Source organism: Sminthopsis crassicaudata, chromosome 4 (genome assembly GCF_048593235.1).
Source record: "Sminthopsis crassicaudata isolate SCR6 chromosome 4, ASM4859323v1, whole genome shotgun sequence".
NCBI classification, from domain to species: Eukaryota; Metazoa; Chordata; class Mammalia; order Dasyuromorphia; family Dasyuridae; genus Sminthopsis; species Sminthopsis crassicaudata.
In genome coordinates this window covers 17475701-17497755 of record NC_133620.1, presented here as the reverse complement: position 1 = coordinate 17497755, position 22055 = coordinate 17475701, and the positions used below count along the sequence as shown (strand labels likewise).

Below are 22055 nucleotides of genomic sequence, written 5' to 3'. Positions count from 1 at the left end.
CATTAATTTCCTCAATTCATGAACAGTGAACAAATGCATTCCCTGTCTCCTAGAGGCTTCAGTAACTTCCTGGCTATCTTTCTTTTGGGTGTAAATGTTCATGATTTCCTATGGTGGCTTGTAAAAATCTAATTTTTTTCCCCTGAGGCAATTGGGGTTAAGTGACTTGCCCAGGATCACACAGCTAGGAAGTGTTAAATGTCTGAGACCAGGTCCTCCTGAACTTTAGGGCTGGTGCTCTATCCACTGCATTATCTGGCTGCCTCTAATTTATTCTCTTGATTCCTCTTCTGTTTGCCTTAATGTGGAACCCATGAGGATGTTTTCAAAGGCAGCGTCCCAAGAGTCTCAGGTTGGGAAGGCTCGCAGGACAGGCCTGGTGATGGGCCACATCCCTCTTCTGATGACCAGCCTGGCTAGTACAGTGGGAGTGAGTGACCATGAAAAGACTCATCCACTTACAACAAAAAGACTCGGGTTCAAATCCCACCCCTTCCATTTACTAGCTCTTTGGACTTCATCTCCTTGGGCCTCAGGTTTCTCAGCTGTAACACGGACTAGCCAGCCTTTAAGGTCTCTCCCAGCTCTGGGACTAATGTTTCTATGATCTCTAGCTCACAGAATCTCTAGAGGACAAACTATTTTGCCCATAACTGTTCACGAAGACCCTAAATTAAAGTTTTGGAACATTGATACGTAGCGTGATATGGGAGAAAGAATGGTTGACTTGGAGTCAGGAGAGTAGATTTCAGTTTCCTCTCTGCCATTACTTAAGTGATCATAAGCAATCACTCTCTCTTGGATAAAATGGGCTGGGTAATAGCTGCAGGATAGCGCTACGGTGTGGGGGAGGAGGGGTACTCCCAGTATGATGACTCCCTTTACCAATGAAGGTCATGGACCAATAGCCTGCCATTGACTTAGAAGGCAATTGTCAGGGAGTTACTTGCCTGGTACACATTAAGATTGTGGAATCCCAGACCTTTAGAACTGGAGAGAACCTCGATGTCTGTCATAACTCATATCTGAAAACGAATTTTCCACTTTAACATCTAACCAATGGTCAGCTTCTTGAAAGTCTCTAACCATCACCCCCCACTTCCCTCATTTTGAGGAGTCCATCCCCTTAAGGACAGAGCCATCAGCAGGATTAGGAGCCTAACTGTGCTTCTTGGCTCACTCATTGGCTCTACTACCGGGGCCAGGCAGGAAGAATCTGGTCTCCCCTTCATGATAGGCCTTCAACTATTTGAAGACAGCCATCAGTCTTCTTCTGTGTCCATAGACTTAATTTCTTTGCTAAGCCTGGTACGATGTGGTCCTTCCCTATCTTTGGGACACTTTTCATCTCATCAATGGCTTCCTCCATTGGTTTTTAGGAGTGTTTTCCTGCAGGGAGTGTCAGAAGTGGAATTTTTACCCCTTCTCTCCTGATTTTAAGTCCAGCACGCTACCTAATTAGCCGTACTGCCTCCTACTCTTGAGTTTTAACTAAGGATCCCTGTTGTTGCGGATACAAAATACATCATCAATATTGGCTAATACACTTATTAGCAGGGGTTCTCAAACTACCGCCCACTGAGGACGTTTATGCGGCCCGCCGGGCTATGGCAAATGGGCTGAGGGGCGGAGACAGAGGGTGAGCTTTTGTTTTTACTCTAGTCCAGCCTCCCACAGTATCTGAGGGAACTGGTCCCTGTTTAAAAAGTTTGAGGACCCCTGCTTATTAGGATGCCCATGGGGGTGGGGTGATTCCTGCAACAATGGAACCACACATGCTTGAAATATTGAAGTATCCTTTTTATTAGAATTATAGATCTGCCTCCAGAATAAGTAAATGCATCCCCTCCATTTCTCTCAGGCAATTATCTGGTTAAGAACATTTTTTTTTTCAATAGGGTCACAATCTGCTCTTGGTTCTCCATGATCGTGCCCTCTGCCACCTGAAGGGGGGTCTTCCCCAGGCTGTTGACTGCCTGTAAGTCAGGTTTCTCCCCCTGAGAATAGTTTATCATGGAGGTGACGGAGCTCCAGTGCCCAGTTTTGCAAGCGCAGTGTAGGGGGGTGTCTCTGTTGTTGTCCAAGGCGTTCACAGACGCCCCGCAACTCAGCAGCAATTTGATCAAATCCCCGTGGCCTTGTTCAGCCGCCAAATGGAGCGGGGTCTTGCGGTAAATGTTTCGCTCGTTGATGTTTTTGTTCTTACCCGCCTCGAGGAAGAGTTTCACCATCTCCACGTTGCCCTTGAGGGCCGCGTAATGGAGGGGAGAAAAACCATCCATGTCTTTGGCTCCGAACCGGACCTTGTGGATCAGCATGGTTTTCACCACGTCCAGGTGGCCCTCAGAGCTTGCCCAGTGGAGCGGGGTCTTCTTCTCTTTGTCGGGCGTGTTGGGGTCGGAGCCGGAATGGATCAACAGCTCTACCATGGTCTTGTTGCCCGCCCGGGCAGCCAGGTGGAGGGGGGTCATGTTCAGCTTATTTTTCACATTTGGATCAGCTTTGTACTGGATCAGCTGGATGGCCGCGTCCACGTTCCCTTTCTCGCTGGCAATGTGCAGTGGGGTGTTCTGCTCGGTGCTGAGGATGTTGATCTGGGCCCCTGCGTGGACCAGCAGGCCGACCATCTCGTGTTTATTATACCAGGCGGCGACATGGAGGGGAGTCTGCCCGTTGAAGCCTTGGACGTTTGGGCTCATCCCGCTCTCCAGCAGGAGCTCTACAGTGTAAATGCCCCCCGCCTTAACGGCCAGGTGCAGAGCGGACTCCGCGTAGGAGGTTTTGGCCTCCATGTTGGATCCCCTTTGGATGAGGACCTCGGCACACAAGGTCCTGTCCATCTCGGCCGCCAAGAGTAAGGGCGTGTAGTAGTGCTCGTTCTGCACGTCCAGGGGGGTGCCCCCGTCCGCCAAGGCTGCCACGACCTCGGGAAGGTTCTTCCGGATGCCTTCGAAAAGGGCCAGCTCCCTGGTCTCCCGGGGCAGGGCGGCCGAGTATTTGAGCAGCAGCTGGATGACAGCCTGGTCATTGTGGTGGAAAGCGTTGTGGACGATGCTGGAGTCTGCGTTGATCCCAGCTGTTAACAGGATCTTTATGGCTTCGTCCAAGCTATTTATCTCGGGGGACTTGGAGGCTGGGTCTGCCCTGTGGTCCTTGTGGACCTCCATGGCTTCCAGGAGCTCGTCACGATCTGGGAATACCTGAAACCCCTCGTGCTCGCCTTGGAAGACCGACCTGTGCTGGAAATAATAAGGGGCCCCGATGTTTTCTTCCAGGATCGGTCTGATGAGGGAGAGCTGGCTGCCTTGTAAATTGAAACCCAGGGGCATCATGATATCTCTCTCTAAGTTACTGCTGCCCAGCCCTCCTTGGAGAACTTTCACAGAATCCCCACGGGCCCTTTCAGCAGCTCTTTGCAAAAGGGACTTCTCTTTGCCCTCCTTTCCTTCGACCCTAGGGCCTTTGGCGAGGGGAAAACCCAGGACTTCGGTGGGGTCGTCGGCCATCGCCATACCCAGCGGGCTCTCTCTCGGGAACGTCACTTCGCTGATATGCTTGTCTTCTAGAACGTTCTCCACATCAGCTACGTCTCCCTTACCTGAGGCGCTCAGAAGATAGATGGGAGGAGTGGGGCTGTTCACAGGAGTCTGAATTGGAGGAAACTTTCTGGGTTTGGCAGTCGTATAAGAAATCGTCTTGGGCTTGACCGAAGCTTCCTGGATGCCCGTGTTCTGCTTTTCGTGGTCTTGTTCAGTGCATTTTTCCAGGCTCTCTTTGTCCCTATCCAGTAGGTGACCCACCAGCTGCCCCTCAGCTCCTGGGATGACCTCTTCTGTGCCCATGGTATATTTTCTTATGACATGATACAAGTCAGGCTCCAGTTGTTTCAGACAGGGATAAAAAAACATTCTACAAGCATGCTCCCCTTGGGAAATCAGCATGTCCAAGACCCTAGTCACTTTTTCAGGGTCTGTCTTGTAGTAGGACAGAGACAACTTTTGTTCGGCCGTGAAAATGCCGTAGTCCGCCAGCCTCTGAATGAGACCATCCGAGTCCTTGATCCCCGCCGCCAGTTCCCCTTTCTTCATCTTCATGACTTCAGTTGCATAAGGGCTGCTCTGGCCATGGGTTGAAGAACACATCGTGAGACGGTTAACTCATCTGCAGGCTGACCGAAGGGCTCGTCCAAGCTGGGGGTCGAGACAGAAAGATCAAAGGAACGATGATATTTTACAGATTCTTGTCTCAAGAACAACCGTGTCCCAGAGAGTCAAGTTTCAAATAGGAATTATCAGAGACGGGGGAAAAGAAATACAGATCTGCTCTCCTTTGTCAGAGCTGCCATATTTCATTCTGGATCCTTGACAGTTCAGGACTATAACCGAAAAAGAAAAGAAAAATAACTGGAAAAGGAGGACAAGGAAATAAAAAAGAAAAAGAAAAAGAAAAAAGCTAGGCCGGCAATCAATTCAGCAAATGCACCTTGTTTGATCCACAGAAATTTGAGAAACAAGGAGACAGGTTTCTGGGGATGGCCTGGTCAGTTAGGGGAAAGTCTCCCCATCTTCCTGTAGCAGCTTCCCTTTGATGGGAGATCTTGGGTACCCTTTTTGTAAGTAATAATGTAAGCAGCCTTTCATGATGACAACAAAAGCCCTTAGTTACTGTCGCTATGAAGGCTTTCCTTTTATGAAACATTAGAGAAGATGGAAGATACTATGAGCCACAGAGGAGAGAGATCTGAGTAGGCAATTCCTCTTAATTCAGTCCGATTTCATTCAGTCTGATTCTATTCAATTCAATTCTGCTCAAATGAATCCAATCTAATCCAATCCAACTCAATATTTATTAGATACCTACCCTATTCCAGAAACTAGTTTACATGCTAGGGCTACGAAAATGAAAATGGAATAGTCCCGGAAGGCAGTGCTGTACAATGGGAAGAGCTCTGCAGTTGGAGCCAAGAGAATTTGTATTTGGATTCTACCTGTTCCTTATTACCTGGGATTAAACTCTATGGACAAAGTTTACTCTTCTGTAAAGTGATGCGGCCGGATTAAAGGTCTCAAGTTCTTTCACTGGAGAGCCAAGATCCCATGAGCTTCAAGGAGTTTCTTCTACTGGGTAGTGGGGGTAGAGAAAATACAACTACATGTAGGTAAGGAAACACCTAAACTGTGTAATCTAATACGAGATGGGTTTAAGAGGGGGAGGGAATCGGGGGAGGTCTAGACCTCTGAATTGTGCTCTGATGGAAACTAGACATTTCAAGAGACAGAGGAGAAGAGGGATCCCATTCTGGGCACGAAGGCAGCCTGGGCAAAGGCACGGAGATGGGAGATGGAGTGTTATGTATGAGGAATGGCAGTCAGACTAAAATTAAGATGTATGAAATGGGGCTGGAGGTGAGGGTGGGAAGGCCTGCAAGAAATAGGATTTACAAGGTAGGTGGGAGCTAGATTGTAGAGAGACTTGAGTGCCAGTTAAGAAATTTGTATTTTATCCTTTTGACAATAGAGAGCCAGTGGAGGGATTTTGGAGGAGTGACATGATCTTAATTGTTTTCATTTGTTTGTTTGTTTTTGTTGCTGCTGTTGTTGTTGTTGTTTGACATGGTGGTATTTGTTTTGTTTGTTTTTTGTTGTTTTGTTGTTTTTTGTTGTTTTTTTTGGACTTGATCGTATTTGAAGAACTGATAAAAGCATATCTAAAAATAACCAACATTTATCTACAGCTTTTAGGTTTGAAAAGTATTTAACAAATATTATCTCATTTAATCTCACAACAACCCTTGGGAGGGAGGTGCTAGGATTATTACCCCCATTTTGTCATTGAAGAAAGTGAGGTGATTTGTTCAGAGAGGGTTGGTTACACAATAAGTATCTGAGATGAGATTTGAACTCAGGTTTTCCTGCCACAACTTTGGCACTCTATCCAAAGAACCTAGTGAATCAGTGTCAACCCATTGCACACTCTGGATCAACTTCAGAAAGTTCACACTCGATCTTTCCCTTGGGAGTTCCTTGAGGTCAGAACCTATCCTTTGCTTCTTTTTGTATCCCCAGCACTCAGCACAGTGTCTGGAAGGAGTAAGTTTTTAAGAAATGTGCCTTGATTGATCAGTTGATTAATGTCTTCCACCAATGTTGTATTGGGATGTGAAGGTGACTTTGAATTTTACAAAGCTATGTGAGTGGACCCTAAGTAATCTCTGGCAATTCTCCTTTGGGGGAAGGGGTACACGTGAGCTGTCTTAAAGCATTTGCATCTCTCCTGTAGCATCTTGGATTCAAGACCAGAACCACAGCAAAAGAAACCGTTTTTGCCACAACATGAGAAAGAGATTAGTTTTGTTCTGCTTGGTCTGGGAGGGGAGAACAAGAGCATAGGGTGGAAGATGCAGGTTCTGTTGAAGGAAAACCTTCTTGCTAATGAGAGCAACCCTAAAGCAATGGACAGAAGGTAAAGAAGTGTTTGTCAAGCAATCTCAGTAAGCCTGCTAGCACAAATACACCTCCAGAGCATCCATCCTCCAGAAAAAATCCACATCCTGTGATCACAGCATCAGAACTGGAAGAGACCTTGGGGACCCAAAACTCTAAGCCCCTCATTTTACAGATGAGGAAGTTAAGTTTTAAGGAGGTTAGGGAACTTGCTCAGAATCACATAGACAGTGCGAATCTAAAGGCAAGAATAAACCTTGGAGAAGTGATGGCAAGGGAAGGGTTACAGATAGTGAGTGGAAGCCCTTAGGGAATATATTGACACAACCCTTCCATGAACAATAGTAGAATGGATTTGATTATGGTTCTAGAACTCTGGAGTTAGAGAATAGAAAAGAATCCAGAATGAAGGCTGGTGAGGAGATATATAAAGAAGAGAGGATGAAGTGGGTCATGATTTGGGCTTTTCTGAAACAGTGTCCTTGGAGAGGCAACAACTAATAGGTCGTAGATGCCATAGGGTACAATGCTCTCATTGTATAGAGTGACATGGGACTACAGATCCTAGACTTAGACTTACAAGGTCATCTAGTTTGATCTCATGACCTTTCATACTTGAGGAAACAGGTCCGGAGAGAGAAAGAAATTTGCCTAGAGTCACACAGGTGGTGAAGTTGAAGTAGAGTTGTGTCTCAAGCTGCTCAAATCTGAGCAACTTACTCATCGATTCAAAACCATCTCATTTGATTATAGGAGCTTCTCAAGACTTGAAGCTGCCGTAGTACTTTAACTATATTCTCTTAATGCACTTTAACAATATTAATCCGGGCGAGGCAGCTGGATGCCGGCGCCTGGAAAATTAGACCCAAGTCTAGTCAAGGCAAGTCATTTAACTTCGGTCTGTCTCAGTGTCTTAATGTGTAAAATGGAATTGATAATAATATCTATTCTCAGGGTGAGTGTAAGAATCACATGAAATAGCAAAAAGTGCTTTGCAAACCTTAAAACTAGCATCTATAGATGCTATTATGAAACACAGAGGCCAGATAAGCAAGTACGGATGTGACCATTTGGGCAGATATATATAAATATATATATATATATATTATATTTATATTTATATATTTTATTGCTAAATTTTTTACATTTTTCCTATTTATATTTATATATTTTATATATTTATATTTATATATTTTATATATTTATATATTTAATTACTAAATTGATTTCTGCAGGATATTGTTTTCCAGATATAATTTAGCTCCTGTAATCATCTTTTGGGTATTCAATGGTCACTTCTATGTGCAAGTTGTGTCTATCTCTACATCTATAGGCTAAGCTTCTAGCCTAACACTCCCAGCTTCCTACTAGACATCTCCAGTCGTTATCTCAAGTAGAACCCATTATCTTTCTTCCTTAAACCTCCTTATTTTGTTGAGGACTCCAGTCTTCTTTTAATCACTTAGGAAAGCTAAGAATTCAATTCTATTCTTCATTGCCCTTTTCCCAAATCCAATCATGCAAAACACTGTCCCTGATATTTTTCACATCTATCCCCTTCTCCCCATTCCTGCTATCTCCTTTCACTAGACTATATTGGCCATGTTCAGAAGTATTGTGGGTTCCATAAGCCAACAGACAAAATCCTAAGTTTCAGAGAAAGTGCTGGCTGCTTTGGTAGAGGGAGTTTCCACATCTGGGAGTTCCCAGTGACAATAAAGGCACATTCTCGATTCCCGTCCCCAGGCGATAGCTCCAGAGGACTAAAGCCATGAGTTTTTAGCCATGGAATTTGGCATTGCCACATACTTAAATATAGCATACTAGTCCAGATGTCCTGTGGATAAAGATAACCACTTTTTTAAAAAATCAGATAGACCTAGTGTTCTCTTCAGATTGTTTTCAGTATTTATAGGGAGACTAGTGATTGTGTTGCTGGGAAGAATACATAGCAAAGATAGAATTGCAGAACAAAAGACGGGGATGGGGGTGGATGTCCCTAGCTCTCCTGGCTCCATCTGGCCCTTTTGTTCTTGCTTCAGCTGGGATGGTCTACATTCTAAAGTCCCTTCCTGTTCCAAAGGAAGGGACGTGGTGTGGTGGAAAGAGCATTGGACAAAAAGTCAAGAATTCCATGGAACCCCGGCTCTCCTGTGGGGTTTCTGGGTAATATTAGGTGATGTTTCTTTCTGGGTCTCATTTTGCTCATGTATAAAATGAGGAGTTTGGACTTAATGGTTGTTTTAGTCCCTTCTGCTTCTGAATTTCATTGATTCTATGACCATCTATCGACCTGAAACCTTAAACTAATAAAACATTGTCTCAGCCTTGGACCCCTGAGGATGGACAGTGGTAGAGGGGGGGATTGGGAAGTAGGGGTGGATCTGTTTGCCAACATTTGTCCATTTCTAGTTTGTTGGTTATTTGGTGGGATCTAGGATGGCCTATAAGCCTTTGTCTTTCTCGTGAGTAAGGGTCATCTGCATGAATGTGCACAGAGGATGGTGGAGGCGAGGAGGTTTTCAAAAAAGATGGTGGACAACCATTGTCAAGGATTGCTGTTCACGTGCTGATTGGACTAAATGATCCTTGAGGTCACTTCAGACTCTTGAGACTCTAAGATTTTATAATTAATACATTTCCAGATGCCTCCTTTGAATAAAGTTTGGTCATTTTTTTCCTCCTGATTTTGTAGCATTTTAAGATGTGAATTCAGTCAGGAAAGGCCCTCAAAAGTTATTCAGTCCAACCTTTCATTTTACAGTTGGAGAAACTGAGTCACTTGAGAAGTAGCATAACTTATTTCAGGCCACTTGAGCAGTATAGTCACATCTTCTAACTCTCAATCAACCACAGCTTCCCCCATTTAAAGTTCTTATTGAAATTCATTTTAACCTCATTTTTCTTTTTTCTTTTTTTTTGCATAAAAATGTTGACGTGGAACCCACAGAGGATTATTATACATTAGGGTCTCAAATGTCTTAGGGACATAGTGAGCCAGAAAAGATAATTAGAAACTTTTTAAACTGGGTCTATGTTGATTTTAAAATTGGAACAGTATAAATGGATTAATTCATTGATTAACAAAAATGGGAAGGGCTTAATGACTGTGGGATCAAGGATCACACTCCAGTAGTTGTAGGCTCCTATGGGAAGAATCCTGACATCACCCCCTATTCTCAGCCTCTACTTCCATGACTCCACTCCTTCATGCTCTTTTTGGGCTGGCTTTTCCCAACCCATAAGGAATGCAGGCCATTGAACCACGAGGCATTGGAGAAAGAGGAAGGAAAGAAGGAAGGAGGGAGGAAAGAAGGGAGAAGGAAGCAAGAAAGGAAGGAAGGAAGAAGAGAAAGAAGGAGGGAGGGAGGAAAGAAGGGAGAAGGAAGCAAGAAAGGAAGGAAGGAAGGAAGAAAGGAAAGAAGGAAGAAAGAAAGGAGAGAAAGAAGGAGGGAAGGAGAGAAGAGAAGGAAGGAGGCGAACAAAGGAAGGAAGGAAAAAAGGAAGACAATGAATTCTTCCATATTGGTTCGTGGAGCCAAAACTCTAACTTCTCTGCTTTATTTACAGCTCTATCCAGGCCATACAACTCCTAGAAAGAGCTCTGGCTCCCCCATTCCCTAGAGCCAACAGCCCTTACACGCACAAGTATAACACTTTCTTTTCTTTTCCAAATACATCTTTGGATCCTGAATCCCTCCTTAGTAACGTGTTATCTTAGGCCCCTGTTAGGATAATTTTGTGCTCCCTAGGTTGGCCTTGGAGCTGTCCACACAGCAAAGGATAAGCCCTGCCATGGGGTTTGTTGAAACAGCCTGGGTTAGAACTCTCTAGAGAATCAGAACCAGTCCTCGCATCTTTGTGTCTAGTTTCTGGCTCTGCCAAGGGACTGGCCTATATTCCTCCCACATCTCCTACATCTGGGGGAAGTGAAAGCCTCCTCTTGTCTACATCTTTCCTGAGCTCCTGTCAAAAGAGGGTAGGAAGGGCCAGGAGAGAAATTAATTGGCACATCTGTCGCCCTGTCTGATGGTAAACAAGATGCATTTTAAATATCAAAATGGTCACTCATCAAGAACTGAAACTTCACTTATTAGCCATGAATGAAATAGAGGAAACTGGGCCATCCCCCAAAGACCTCAGCCCTGAGATTACAACATTTGTCTTGAGTTTTGGCAAGAAAGGAAAATGAGTTTTGAGGGAATGTTTTACTTTATATTAGAGATTTGCAGAATTTCAGGGCTACATTAATTACAACTCATTTATATGATATTTTAAAGTTACAAAGCCCTTGAAAGTTAGACTAAAAAAACACATCCCTAATACATCTTCTGATGATTTTTGGTTTTGATTTTGTTTTTTGTTTTTGTTTTTGTTTTGCATTGGTAGAAGAGAGAAAAAAAACAGGCTGTGATTTGTTGCTGGGGGAAAGTGGAATAAATCACAGCTTTTTCAGTCCTTTCCAACTATCCCAACCAGTATAATGTGTATAAAACAGAGGAGCAAATGGTGGAGAGTAAGAAGGAAAGGAATTAAAATCACTTTCTTCCACTTTTTTTTTCTTGTGAAAAGAATAATCCTAGGAATACTTGCTTCAGCCAGGAAATATATATTAAGAACTAAGGAATACATTGTATAAAGTCAGAGTATAGAGAAAACTGAGGAAAGAAAAGTTCAAAGAGGAGACATGATTTTAACCTGGTTGCTCTGTGAGTAGTCTGGCTGAGGGAAAATATTCATAGCCCCTGATTGCAATCTAGCTGAATTTTCTGCATGGGAGAGGCTTGACAATCACAGCATCCCAATGGACTATAGACAAAGTGCTAAGTAGCCTTGAAGATAGCTGTTATCTGAAGAGCAGCTTAAAGAAGAGGACATGTGATTCCTGGTGGGGAATAGCCCCATTAGAAGAGCTCAGTAGCTATCAACACTGAAGAATAATTCTCCCCTCTGCCTTTGTGCCCAGGCAATGAATGTGGATTTATCAAGTATGATCCATATGGATATGTCTTCGGGATATATGTATTTGTGCAAAAGTGAGCCTAAAGTTTATGAGAGGAATATTCTCTTTTGATTTTTTTTCCTGCTATGCTAATTCATTAAACGCCTCTGATTTGAGCTAAGTGTGTCCTCTGGCTGATTAGTAAAAGTAAACATTTGGGCAGGGGCTCCTGAGCTATCTTTTGGAGACAATTCTTACCCACAAAATATTTCTAAACTGGGTTAGTTTTAGGGGAGGGAAGGGAACAAGGGAGGGAGGGGACTTTTAGACTTGGAAGGACATTAATCCTTGTTAGGAAAATTGCTGAAAATTAGCCGATCCAGAAAATGACTCAAATTTATCCAAATACCCTATATTAACAAGATTCATGGCATTCATGCCATTACTCTACTTCCTGCTTCTTTCCAGTCTCCTGAGAAGGAACAAGACCTGGACTGAAAAAGTGCAAGTACATGACTAGAGGGAGAATAGGCTGATGGGAGAGGCCACTGTAGCCCCTCTGGTTTTCACAACAGCCTTCGGAGGAAGTCCAGGCTTGCCACTTCCACTTTAATAATAGTAATCATTAATCTGAGAGGCAATGGGGCAGAGTATTGGGAGAGCTGGCTCAAAGACAGGCAAACCTATATCAAGTTCTCTTCTGAAGGACTTCTGGGCTTTATGACCCCAGACAATTCACTTAAACTCTCAGTGAGATTCTGTAAGCCTGTAGATGGAAGGTGTCCTGATCTAATAGTAAAAGTAACAGCTAGAATTTATGTAGTGCTTTAGAAACATTATCCCATTTGATCATCACAAGGGAAGGAGGTGAGATTATTATTTCCATTTTACAGATGAGGAAACTGAGGTCAAGAAAGAATAAGTGACTTAGTGCTTAGGGCCACTCCGCTAGTAAGTGTGTGAGTTCACATTGGAACTGGGGCTTTTTCTGACTCCAGGCCCATTTTTCTCTCTACTGTGCCATCAGCTACCTCTGATCTTCATGGATAAGGGGGAGTTTTTCCTATCTGGAAATTCCCTAGACCAGGAAAATCACAGGCGAATAGTCCCAATCCTTATTAGAATAATTGAAATAATAATTAATAATAATTCCAATCCTTATTAGAATAATTAAAATATGAATTAACTAATATGCATAAAATATTTATAAACAATAATTGAATAATTATTGGTAAAATTAATAAGCAGTCATTAAAATAGCAGCTGACATTTAAATGATGCTTTAAGATGGGAAGAGCTGCCATGTGGAAGAAGGATCAGAATCCTTGTTTTTCCCCAGAGGGGAGAAATGATGGGGAATCCAAGGTTCAAACTTCCCTATCTGAGTTGGCCCAGGAACCAAGTCCTGAGGAAGCTGGGCATTCCAAGGGGCAGAGTTAAGGAGAAGGATATTCCAGAGGAGAAGGGATACAAATAAGTTACGTACCCCAAATCTGGAAATGGAGGCTAGGGCTTTAAATCCCGAAGCCGGGAGTGTGTGTTTACCTGAGATCTAACCAAAAAAGATTGAAAAATTTGGGGATGACATGGTCAGTTTTGTGCTTTAAGGGAGGAAATTTTGGCAGCTATGTGGAGGAGGGAATGGAAACGGAAGGAACAGGAAGCCAAGAACTTCATTAGGAGGCTGTTTCAAGAGTCCGGGCTAAAGGTGATGAAGAACTGAGCTAAGGCTGCGGCTGGGTTAATGAGCTGCTCATGATACCCAAGAGCCTCCTCCAGGGCCCCTTGGCCCCACTTACACTGACAGCTCAGCTTCCTGGAAAAGGGTTGAACCTCAAGATTCTAGGGGTAACCCTGAAGGGCTAACTCTCTAGTGTTGTTCTTAAGTCCTCACCAATGTGCTTCCATTTGATACAAAATGATAGTAAAATGAATCTATTGAAAAAATATAGCAGTGAGAGTAGTTGCAAAAGAATTATCCCTCGAACTGAGAAAGGTTTTGAACACGCAAGGTCCCTGAAAAGAGTGGGCTCACAATTAAAGTATAAAGGCCGATAGAACAGATGTGGCAAAGGGGTACCTCATAGCTCTGAGTTACTGGGAAGCCTGTCTCCCTTCATAGAGTCTTCATGAAATTTCCCTTAAGTGTAGCTCTCTACTGCGCTTAGAGAGTTAGGTCCTTGCTCCCTACTGGGCTCGGAGAGTCAGGGTCCTTGGGCTCACTTCTCTCCGGTGCAGGGTCCCACTCCATGATGCAGTTTCCTCATTGGGTGACTACCCTTCATATCCATCTTTCTCTGTGTTTGTCCTCGGGATGTCCCTCTCAGCCATTGGCTGGATATCTTGTTCCCCCGGTTCCTTCTCTCAGATGACATCTTCAATGGATGGGGTAGAAGGAGAGAGAGAATTCCTCACTTGACCCCATTAGTCTCAACTTGGAGGCCTTCACTTCTGGCTTCATCACCACTTTACTTGAAATCCCATTAAATTTCCCCCACTATTTAAAGCCACCAGGTTGTTTGATTAAAGATTTCTTTCTAGAAATTAATTGTAGATGATTTGGGCTGATAAAAAGATAAACAGGGGACTTTAACAGCCACATTAAAAAAACAAACCTTAATCATGTTGATTGATTGAAGGAGGGGTGTCAAGTCGCCTCCATTATACCATGGCAATCTGTCTGCCCCTCAGATCTTCATAGGAATACTGATGCTGTCCCTTCCACTTCTATAACCACAGTCTTGTGATCCCCAGTTCAAAGTAGAACACAGAATGTAAAATGCAGAAAAAAGAATTTTACGATACAGAATGTATAATGTCAGAATTTAAAAGAGACTATTAGAACACAGGGCGTAGAATGGCAGAATGGCAGAATGGCAGAATGTCACGGCTGGAAACGAGAAGCTTAGAGATCATTTAGCCCAATCTCTCTGCTTTACAGATGAGGAAACAGAAAGACAGCTTTGAGTTTCTCTCAAGTTGTACTCCATCTCTCATCTCTGTACCTTTGCTCAGGCTGTCCCCCACACCTAACATGGCCTCCCTCCTCATCTCTGCCTCTAGGAAGGAATCTCTCGATTCCTTCAAAGTTTAACTTGTATCTGACTTTCCCAGTTCCTAGTGCCTCCTCATGAAAATGATTCTGAATGTAATGCGTTTAAACATGTATGTTTGTATGTATAGACAGATATTTCTACAATTTTCCCCAAATAAATTGTAAGTTCCTTGAGGCAGTTTAATTTGTGTCTGCATTCTGGCACCAAACACTGTGGCTGGTACAGAAAAAGTGCTTAATAAATGCTTATTGACAACTGATTACCTTAGGTGATACAGTAAATTAGTTGGTGGAAGAACTTGGATTAGAATCCTACATTTAGCATTAGCCCTGGAGCATGGTAGGTACTTAACAAATGCATATCAGTTGATTAACTTCCTGATTAGGACTCTTTCTATTAGGCTACTAAATTAAGCATCTTTTAGCAAGGGAATTCTTAATCTTTTTTGGTATCCTGGACACCCTTAGACAAACAGTTTGGTGAAGAAAATGGACCCATTATCTTTTTTTTTTTTTTTTTTTTTTAGTTTGGTAAAATTGTTTTACTGAGCAAATTCTTACATGCATACCTTCCTTTGGGTATATATCTTCTAGCTTATTTAAAAAAAACTCAATAAACTAAGTGGTTTTTAAAGAGTACAAACTTTTCCTCTACAAATGGACCCATTATCAAAGGAATATTTGTTGATGTCTAAAATAAAACTGACGGGATTTTAAAGGAAGCTAAATCCATTGAAATACTTTCCTCCAAATTTTTAAAAATACAGGTTCATTCAGCCAAACCTTTCAATTTGGGTCATGTCCACCGTACACAGACCCTTGGGCTAGCCTGGGAGCAGCTACAGAGGTGAGATAAAATTGTGACTTTCTCTTTTTGAGGGCAAGGGCTGTGCCAGAGAGACCTTTGTATTTCTCTCATGCTTTTGTACACTAGGCTTCCACACAGGGATGTTCTATCTTAGGTTAAGAACTGCTTAGAGTAAGCCACTAGTTAGCAATTACTCAATTTTAAGATTTAAAATATAAATTCTTCACCATGATCGCTGGTCACTAGGCTTCTGCCATAGCAAAAAAGAAGAAGAAAGAAGAAGAAGAAAGAAAAGAAGAAGAGAAAAGAAGAGAAATAAATGTATTTTTGAATCCTCCAGACTTTTTTAAAAATTAAGCGTGGATCTCAACAAATGGATCTGTGAAAGCCTAGTTGTTGGCTAATAGATGAAGAAGAAGAAGAAGAAGAAGGAGGAGGAGGAGGAGGAGGAGGAGGAGGAGGAAGAGGAGGAGGAGGAGGAGGAGGAGGAGGAGGAGGAGAAAAGAAATAAATGTGTTTTTGAATCCTCCAAACTTTTTAAAAATTAAGAATGGATCTGTGAAAGCCTAGTCGTTGGCTAGTAAATATCAAACTCTGTCTCTTTCTTTCTGTCTCTTTGTCTCTCTGTCTCTGTCTCTGTCTCTCTATCTATAAATACATAAATACATAAAAATAGATTGACAAAATTGTATCTATAGATACAAAAATACATAAAAAGAAATACAATTTAAAGGGAAGTAGCAGTTGACGGCTACTTCTCTTTAAATTGTATTTATTTTTTCTTTACCGATTTCATTTCAAAGAAAAGCAAACTCTTCCATTGCAAATACTAAATTCTCTTGGACTTACTTAGAGGTAGGAACCATCAGGAATCAGTGGAAAGTGGGGAGACAAATTGCAGCTGCATGTCCAGGAAAACATCCCAGCGAGGAGAGCTGTCCCCAAGTGCAATGGGTTGCCTGGGGATCCCTTCTCAGCAGCATTTTTTTAAAAAAGTTTGATGAGCACTTGTGGTGGGGATATGTCCCAGTCCTGATTTTTTTTCGAGTACAGATCAGAGTGAATGAAATTTGTGATTGGTAAAATTGCCAGTAGAGGTCACTATTTCTCTCCACAACCTCCCACTCTCCCAAGGGATGCTTCAGCACCAAGCTTGCATTCTCATTCAGCCAGACCATTCAATTGGGGTCATGTCCACCATGCACAGACCCTTGGGCTAGCCTGGGGGCAGATACAGAGGTGAGATAAGATTGTGACTTTCTCTTTTTGAGGGCAAGGGCTGTGCCAGAGGGACCTTTGTATTTCTCTCTTGCTTTTGTACACCAGCCTTCCACACAGGGATGTTCTATAGACAGTCTCTCCATTGGTGTCAAAGAGACGGTGGGACTCAGCCACTGGAAGCTTGTTTCTCCCACAGGTGCTCCTCAGAATATTCCATCAGTGGGCTTCACCTACTCTTTTATGGGTTCCACTGAAAGCCTCCATTTCTCATTCTTCACAACTGTCTGTAACCCTTTTCAGCCTCCATGTTCTTGTTGAAATAATGTATGCTGTTCCTTGAGACCAAAACTGAAACGTTACTTAAACTGTTTGAGGCTGCTAGATGTATTTCTTCATCTCATTCTAGGTCAGTCACTGTTTTGATTTTTTGGAAAAGAATCAAAGATTTAAAAACATCCTGGGAAAGTGCCTTTGTTTAAAACATGTCACAAAGACAGAATTGTCAAAAGCATGCATCATTTAAAAAAATTAAACATTTTTATTCAATAAAAATCGGTTTCTTTTCCTACTTATTTATTTCCTCCATTGAGGGGAAAAAGCACAACAACAACAAAAAATCTTCAAACCAAAATGCATAGTTGAGGAAAAAATCCTATATCCAAATAATATTTGCCTCAATCTTCTTTCTGAGCTCATCATTGCTCTGTCAGAAAGTGAGCAATGTGTTCCATCATGGATCTTCTGGAGTCATGGGTGGTCATGACATTGATTGGAGTTATTGGCGGGGTGCTCCATCATGGATCTTCTGGAATTATGGGTGGTCATGACATTGGATGCAGTTATTAAGTCTTTTCAAAAATGATTTTCTAATACTCTTGTCATTATAAAAAATTTTCACCTGTTTATGTTCTTTATCAGTCTATATGTCTTCTCAGATTTCTATGAAACTATTTCTTTCTTCATTTTATTTTGTATAGCCAGTAGAGTCCCATTACATCTGGTCACTCTCTGTTAAGGACCATGTTTGGGTGAAGGGTCAGGTCAATTCTCCAAGAGCCTACATACCTGTGAACATCTGAAGGAGTTGTAAAGCAGTCTTTAACTGACACAGGTGTTGCTTGTGGACTGGGAATGAAATAAATTGGAGGCAGAGGGAAGAGGAGGGAGGTTAGACAAGGCAATGGCCTCTCAGTGGGGAGGTCAGAGAATGGCAAATGCCTCTCAGTCTCCTAGAATCACCATCATCCTCTCACAAGAAGAGAAGAAAAGATCTACCAGAGGTAAAGCAAAGTTACATATTCCTGTTCCTAACAGGAATAGATAGGATTCAAACCTTGGTTTTAAAAGTCTGATCTTTATTCCCAACAACTGTCCGGTTAGTGGACATCCAATATTCATTAGTGTCCAGTTCTTTGCCACCACAAGACATTATTTTTGTCCCTTTCCCATTTTGTTTAATATCTTTGGGAACAGGGGCGTAATGAGGTATCATTGCATTGGGTCCAAGAGCACACCCAGCTCATTATCTTTGAGGATATGGCTTCAAATGACTGAAAAATCAGTTCTCAGTTCTCACAAAAGTGCTTCAGAGTTTCCCAGATAGGAAAAAGCCCCCGGGCTGGGACTCAATACAGACCTGGCTCAACTTTTGTTTCTGATACTTAGCGATTATGTCACCACATGCCTGCCACTTTATCTATCTCAGTTTTTTTTTTTTTTTTTTTCCAGTCTATCCCTCTTTGGAGGGCTCAGATGAAAAAATATTGGAGCTCTCAAGCCTTTTCTGTGTCTCAGGTTCCTTTGACATTCTAGTAAAGCCTACAGACCCTTTCTCTGAATTAGAATTTTTAAAAATATTTGAAGGAAATGCTAAATTTCAGCTAAAAATTAGTGAAAATAAATCCCTCTCTTTTCCCCAGATGCCCTGAAATCACAGCCCTTATAGAGCCTTGAGATAATGAATACAATAAAATACTCCACAAACTTTAAAGCACTATAGAAAGGCGAGCTACTGGCATTAATTAGTATAGTATTACACTGGCAGAAATCACTTTCTAGCAAGGATAGGCCTGGCCTGCTGATCCAAACCTCCAGGGGAAGCCAAAGATCTCCTAGCTCCCAGCAAGCTTAGAGTGAATTTCTTCTTAGTAATTTCGCCTATAATTCCTTAAAAAGATGAAAATTAAGAGGCTGACCATCAGGGGCTTGGCAACTGGAGAATTTTTTTTTTTAACTGAGATAAATTTCAGAGAACATTGATTTTCATCTCCCCCTTTTACACATAGGGAAATTGAAGCCCAGAGAAGCATTTCTTGAGGCACAGAATACACAGGAATAAAAGAGAGTTTACAGAACATCTCATCTGACCTCAGAGAACAAGAGAGAAGGCACTTGTTCAAAGATAGAATGGAATTTGGGCTTCAAGAACTGCTTGGTGGTATAGTGGTTAGAACACCAGGTCTGGAGTCAAGATCTGAATTCAAATGTGACCCCAGATCCTTACTAGCTGTGTGACCTTGGGCAAGTCACTTAACCCTATTTGCTTCAGTTTCCTCATCTGCAAAACGAGCTAGAGAAACACATGGTGAACCACTCCAGTGTCTCTGCCAAGAAAACCCCAAATGGGATCATAAAGAATCAGATGTGACTTAATTGACTAAAGGGCAACAGCTTTGGACTCCAAATACACTGTTCGTTCTACTGTGATATCCTCTCCCAACTTGGTAGAGAAAGTTATGAGTGAAATAAAAGATCCTTGAAGTATTATAAACTTTACAATGCTCTATTAAAGTCATGTATTATTGAAGTAAGAAACTCAGATTTCTGACTTTCAGCCCAAAATTTTGATGTTTATTTTCTTTCCCTATTTACTTGCTCTTTTTCAGCAACCCTTTCCTCCATTTTTCCTTTTCTTCCTCTTCCAGCTCATTTTAATAGATTTCTTTTGGTTCCATTTCCCAAAGTCATAAAAGTCTTCGGGGCTCACAAAATTGACACTATGAGTTATGAGTATTTTAGGAAGGATGTCGTTAAGTTGGAAGTTTTAAGGGAAACAAGATGGTGATGGACCTGGAGATGTAGATCAGAAGAAGAAACTGGAGGAGAGAAGGCTGGGGGGTTGGGGTGGGGGAAGGGCCAGCTTTCCCTAGAAGTCTGTACCACCATGTCTTCCCTGTCATTTAAAAAGCTGAGTCTAGGGCAGCTAGCTGGAACAATGGATAGAGCACCAGCCCTGAAGTCAGGAGGACCCGAGTTCAAATCTGACCTCAGACACTTAACACTTCTTAGCTGTGTGACTCTGGGCAAGTCACTTAATCCCAATTGCCTCAGGGAGAAAAAAATCTTCCCTGTCCCTAGAAGTGCCTTCCTTAAGAGCATCCAACAAATGAAACCTTTCTTCCTGCAGTATCTTGGGTCAGTATTCTTCCAGCCAATCAGAAACCACTTCCTCTTTCTTATACAAAAAGTAACACCTTTGGAAGAAGTATGGTTCTACAATCTAAACATTATTTCCTGCCTTATTTTCAGACTCTTTGTATTCTAACAAATTCTCCATCATTGCCTCTGATTTCTTTGGTCTTATCCTTTTGACCAAAGCCTCTAGTTCTGAGTCTTTAAGAGTAATTACGGGACTTTTGAAGGCTTCTTCCTCCTGCCAGCTGTTTGGTTTCTCAGAGAAGAACAGCCATGACTGGACCTCCAAATCTCATCATCCCCCACCAGTCCATTTGAATTTTCTGTGTCTTCCAAGATGATGCTCTCTTTAAACGTTGGTTGGCCCCATTCTGGGACAGTGAGTAGAGGTCCAGATTCTGGATGAACTCCTACCCTCTAAGGGGAGCGAGGGCCAGGCCCCACAGCTACCAGGATGGCGTCCTTTGCTTTTTGTGGATCTCAAAGACAATATCATCACATGAACAATATAGGGAGTGCCCCTTTGTGCTAGACAGCCTGGAGATCCATGACTGTGTACATGGAAACAGAGTGTCTGGAGTGAGGAAGAGAAACAGAGCTTTAGAGGCTGAATTCAAGAATCAGGGAACTTGGGGAGCCCCTCCAGGTCAACCCAAACATGAATTCCCCTGGCCAAGTGGTTTTCCCATATTTGCTTATTTGCAACTTTCCCCCCTAGTCCCTGCTTCTGCCCTCGGGGCCAGGCAGAACAAAGCTAATCCTTCTTCCTCATGACAGCACCCTCCCCTCACCCCCAAATCTGCTTTGAATCCATTTAGGGCCTGGGAAGGTGGAGTATTGCATTTTGTCATGGCTAATTAAATTAATGAGAGAGCTCTCAAACCTTCCATTTATCATTTCTAAGCAGGCAATTTTAATGGATATGTTTCCATTTAAACAATATGGGGTAATTATCAAATTAATGTTTTAAGAAAAGACACCACCACAGGGGACAGATGGATGATCCCTTCTGCTAGGATCTCCAGTGGATTTAAAATCCATTCATCTCTGGACCCCTGCTCATCCAGAGAGAAAGAATATTAATTTCATTTCACCAGGTGGGGAACTAGAGACATAGAGAGGTGAAGGGGGCTGACAGTGACAGAGTGAGGCTGGAAATGCTGGGACCACATCCAAGGCTTTGAAACCTTCCTTTAACTCTCTAACCAGCAGATGATTAATCAGCCATATTTTGTTTGGTACAATGCAAAGAGCACCAGGCGGAGAGTGAGGAGCAAGGGGCTGCATCGCAGGCTCTGCCAATTTGCCATTGGACTCTGGCCAAATCAAGCACACTCTTTAGACCTCAGGCTCCTCGTCTATAAAATATGGGGTCTCAAAAGTCCCTTTTACCTCTAAATTCCGTGGGGGAGGAAGTGTTAGGCTTGGAGTTAGGTAAATTTGGGTTCTTATCCCATTTCTGACACTCATCTTCCTCAGTTCAAATATGGCCTCAGACAAGGCAAGTCACTTCACTCTGTTTGCCTCAGTTTCCTCATCTGTAAAATCAGCTGGAGAAGGAAATGGTAAACTGCTCCAATATTTCTGCCAAGAAAACCCCAAATGGAACCACAGAGTAGGACAAGAAACAACTGAACAACCACAAATTCTTCTCCCTACGGCCCATTCAATCAAAAATCTGCACACACAAAATCCAGGGAAATGGGGGGGGCTTCCAGTTTGCCAACTCTTGGAAGTCATTTTCTAAAGTCCCCACAGTGGGAATTATTTTGGGGAAATAATTCTCTTTTTCTTCTGGGATCTTTGTGGAACTTTCAATATGGAACCTTCAATATGTTTTCCTTATTGCATCTGGTCTGTCCTGGACTCATGAATCTGAGGAAAGGACTCGACTCCTTATAGACCTGAGGAAATGCATGAGGATTCCCCAGCCAAGGGGAGTCAGGATCTGCTGCTTCTTCCCAATCTAGTGCTTCTCAATGACTGAGCTCCTTTGGGCTTCTGGGAATTCTAGTCTCAATTCCAATTTCTGAATTTGTAAGGGTTCCAGAAGATGGGAACAAGTCCCTGAGTCAGTCTGAAGATTCCTATTTAACTCCTCTTATTTGAGCCTTGTCTTTCAGTAGTTTTAGTCATGTCCTTTTGGGGTTTTTATGCAAAGACACTGGAATA

The 22055-nt window shown here is 42.6% G+C and overlaps 1 protein-coding gene across 5 annotated transcripts; it reads right to left on the bottom strand.

Moving 5' to 3' along the window:
* Positions 1-1779: 1779 nt before the first annotated feature.
* On the bottom strand, positions 1780-14138 carry LOC141541579 (CARD- and ANK-domain containing inflammasome adapter protein-like). 5 transcript variants are annotated; one of them, XM_074265808.1, is made up of 2 exons: positions 14001-14138; positions 1780-4190 (listed from the first exon to the last, which is right to left on the bottom strand). In XM_074265808.1, exon 2 carries the CDS (start codon positions 4140-4142, stop codon positions 1866-1868), a length of 2277 nt encoding a protein of 758 aa, XP_074121909.1. In that variant the 5' UTR covers positions 4143-4190; positions 14001-14138; the 3' UTR covers positions 1780-1865. The 5 variants fall into 5 exon arrangements, with proteins under 5 accessions (XP_074121909.1, XP_074121906.1, XP_074121905.1 ...); XM_074265805.1 differs by having other exon boundaries at positions 1780-4375; positions 14001-14093; XM_074265804.1 differs by lacking the exon at positions 14001-14138 and adding an exon at positions 4483-4586 and having other exon boundaries at positions 1780-4403.
* Between the last annotated feature and the right edge of the window lie 7917 nt (positions 14139-22055).

Coding starts and splice junctions, on each gene's coding strand:
- LOC141541579 (XM_074265808.1), bottom strand. CDS start 4,142: ATGTGTTCTTCAACCCATGGCCAGAGCAGCCCTTATGCAACTGAAGTC.